General features: G+C 62.7%; 1 protein-coding gene across 1 annotated transcript; it reads left to right on the forward strand.

Moving 5' to 3' along the window:
- Nucleotides 1-231: 231 nt before the first annotated feature.
- EMIHUDRAFT_121524 (hypothetical protein) lies at nucleotides 232-2,264 on the forward strand (the record flags this gene model as incomplete). Its single annotated transcript, XM_005757305.1, has 4 exons — nucleotides 232-1,164; nucleotides 1,202-1,282; nucleotides 1,660-1,746; nucleotides 2,136-2,264. 4 exons carry the CDS (start codon nucleotides 232-234, stop codon nucleotides 2,262-2,264), a joined length of 1,230 nt encoding a protein of 409 aa, XP_005757362.1.
- Nucleotides 2,265-3,504: the final 1,240 nt, after the last annotated feature.

The following is a 3,504-nucleotide window of genomic DNA, read 5'->3' on the forward strand; positions in this document are numbered from 1 at the left end:
CTTAAAACGGTGACCACCCAACCACCACAGTCGGTGTGTACGACAGTGCACTACGCGGACGGAGCTACGCACAATGTGCGCTCGCGCAAGGGCATTGGATGAGCCCTACTGATGGACCTCGTTGCCGAGCCCGGCTGCGCGATTCGAAAATTCGAAAATTCTTCTTCTTCAGTGATTAGCTGGGACATCCCAACCCTGGAAGCAAAAACCCCGTAACGATTTTGCCGGGAAATGGGTGCGCGGTCCGCCTCGCCCCGCGCTCGAACTCACGGGTACGCCGATGTGCCGTTGCGACTGCTGCACTCGCTGCATACGCTTCACCAGCCGCTCGAGCGGGAGGGCTCCAGCTGCGCCTCGCTGTTGCCTCAGTCGCCGACGCCGCGGGAATCGCCGGTGCCGCTCGTGTCCCTGTATGAGACCAGGCACAAGCAGTGCAGCCGCCCCACGACACCACGCCCGCTGACGGCCGACAGCTCGGCGTGGGACGTTGCCGGTCGCGCCCGAACACCGCCGACTCCGGACACCCCTCGTGCCGTCAACCGGCTACGGGCAGAGTGCGAACGGCTCGCACTCGACCTGAGAGAGATCCGCGCCAGGCACGCGAGGGAGTCGATGCGGATGCAGCAGCTGATGAAACGGAAGCTGGCGGAGAGTGATGTGAACGTGCGCTGCCTCGCCCACGAGTTTGGGCGCAGCGAACGCGAGGCGACTCGCGAACGGTCCCACCACGAGCGCGTGCGCGACGCCGTCAACTCAGAGTTAAGAGTGGCAAAGGGGCAGCTGGCGCAGGCTGCGGAGGTGCAGCGCGAAGCTCTGTCCGAGAGCGAGGGCGAGTGCGCGGCGCAGAGGGCGACAATAGCGGCCCAAAAGAGAGAGATCCGCGCGCTGAGCCTAAAGCTCCAGAGGAGCGAGGCCATGCGGGAGGCGCAAGCCGCGGCGCTGCAAGAGGCGGTGGCGTCGTCGGCCGGTTGGAGGGACGCGGAGAAGGAGTGGGCGGCGAGGCTGGCGACGGCAGAGACAGAAGCGGCGGCAAGGATTGGGATGCTAAAGGCGGAGCTCGGCGCCGCGTGCGAGCGCGAGGGCGCGCTGCATGTCGCGTGCCGCACGCTCGCGGCGGACGTGCACGAGGCGCGGGAGAGCTCGTTGCGACTTTGGAGCGGCCAGGTCGCGGCGTCGGACCTCGGCCATGTCGCATCTGTAGGTGGAGGAGTTTTTTGCGCGCGGGGAGCAGCGTTTCCGGCGGCAGCTCGAGAAGATGCGACGCACTTCCCTCGGCCGGCAGGTGGCAGTGCTGCCGAACCGGAAAGAGGAGACAACCGTGAGGCTGCAGCGGCGGGAGCGGGAGGCGTTTGGCAAGGGGCGGAGGGGGTGGTCCTACACAGAGCCGCGGGGCTCGAGGTGCGAGATTGGTGAGGCACAGCTGCATCACATGCGCTCTTTGAGGTCGGACCTAGCTCGTACACCACGGTAAATAATAAATAAATAAAACGGACACCTCTCTACTATGAGATGGGTAAAAAGGAACAGGTCCCCGCCCTTGCGATCTTTGTGCAGGGTTCTTTGTTTACACCACGGTGAGAGCAGCGTTATTTTGAAATTCTTTCCAGACCTCTGTGAGCTGTGTTTGAAATAAATAAATAAATAAAACGGACCTACTAGGAGATGTCGCCACGCGACCACGCGATGATTGATTGTCTCGCGGAGCGCATGGAGAGGTACGGTTGGCACTCCGTCAGCATCAACCCGGTGCCGCTTGGGTATCAGTACATCATCCAGGCCAAGTCTGAGAAGAGGCGGGAGGATGAGGCCAGGCAGCAGGCCGCGCAGGACGCTGCGCAGCCTCAGCCTACCGCCACTTTCGCCGCACCGCCCGTGGCACCGCCTGCCGCCGCTGCCGCTCCGGCCGCAGCATCGCAGGCACACTCGCAGCACCAACAGGCGCAGCAACCCCGGCCCAACGAGTCGCCCGAGGGGTGGACGAGGGTCGGGAAGGGCGGCAAGCCGGACAGGTTCACCATGAAGAACTTCGGCCGCAACCCGCCAAAGTCGGGCAAGCGGAAGCAGGAACACCGCAAGCCCGCACCCAAGGGAGGTGGACCCCCACCCCCTTCTCCCAAGGTGGTGGACAAGAACAGGCTGAGCGCATTGGGCGCTGGCCCTTCTGGCACCAGCGGGAGCCACGAGCGCGCACCGCCGCGCTCTCCCTCCCCCACCTCGCCGCCTGCCAAATCGCCGCGGCCGTCTGCGCCTGCTTCCGGGTATGACTCCGAGCTCGAATTTTCCGACGCTGAGGCGCGGGATAGGGTTGCAGGGGTTGTGCACGACGCAGTGCAGCAGGCTGTGATGCAATATGGCTATGACGACGAGCTCTACCAGGCATGGAGGGACGGCAAGATAGGCGAAAAGGACTTGCCGGAGGAGGTGATGGCTATGACTTTGGACCTTTGCGAGAGGTGGCGAGCGGAGCAAGCGCGGTGTAGGCGCGCCCACGCGGCGCAGCGGCTCTCCCGCGACCATAGCCCCTCCCGCAGCCGCAGCCGTAGCCGCAGCCCCAACTCTTGCTGCTCTTCTAGTGTCGGGTAGTGACCAGGGGGTGAGGGGACGGATTGAAGATCCCTCACACCAAGATCGTGCAGGGCGGGGACACATGTCCCTAAATCCCATCTCGTCTCAGAGTTTGACCGTTTTTATTTATTTATTTATTTATAGTGCAACTGTTAGGCCCAAAGTTAACGTTTGACAGCTCTAAGAGTTTGTCGTGCGGGCGGTTGTCTGTTGGGCGGCTCTCTGCGCTCACGTGACCGGACCCGGTGAGCGCACCCGCGTTTGCGACCACGGGGACCCGATTTTCGTTTACCAGATGTCGTTTACACGATGAGATGTTGATGTACGTCAGTCGATCCGAAATGCGAAAATGTTATACAGAAGGATATATACACATTGTGCCAAAATGGTTTTGGTTAAATGCACCGTAGATCACTGACTCTGTAGGTAGTACTGTGTGCTGCGCCGTGCGCGACCTCGGAACACGCAACCGACACATACGTACAAAAGTGTCTCACTCTGCGAACCCCCCGCGAACCGTCAACCGACACCGCGCGCCCACGTCAGAGCACTCAGCGCGAGTTTTCTCGGGCAGAACTGGCGCCTGGCCTCGCGCCCCATGCAGCCGCGGACACGGCGTAATTCGCGCTTTGCCAAGCGCACCTCAGTACAGGGTGTATCCGCGTTCGAGCGCGTCCAGGACGCCTTCGAGCGAGAGCCCGCCGATGTGCTCTGCGGGGTAGTTGCAGACTCTGGCTTGCTGCAGCTTCGACGAGTGCTTGGGCTCGAATCGATGCTCGTCGGCGACACAGCCGCTGGGCTCGAGCTTCGGGCAAGCCATGCACAGCTCCTCGATCGTGTCCTTTTGCAGATCGGGGCCGTGCTCGTCCTTGCAGTGCTTCAGCCGCACGAGAGCGAGGGCGGGCAGCTCGCAGCCCGCAAAGTCGCTCGGCGCCACGA

Source organism: Emiliania huxleyi (genome assembly GCF_000372725.1).
Source record: "Emiliania huxleyi CCMP1516 unplaced genomic scaffold EMIHUscaffold_911, whole genome shotgun sequence".
Taxonomy (NCBI): domain Eukaryota; phylum Haptophyta; order Isochrysidales; family Noelaerhabdaceae; genus Emiliania; species Emiliania huxleyi.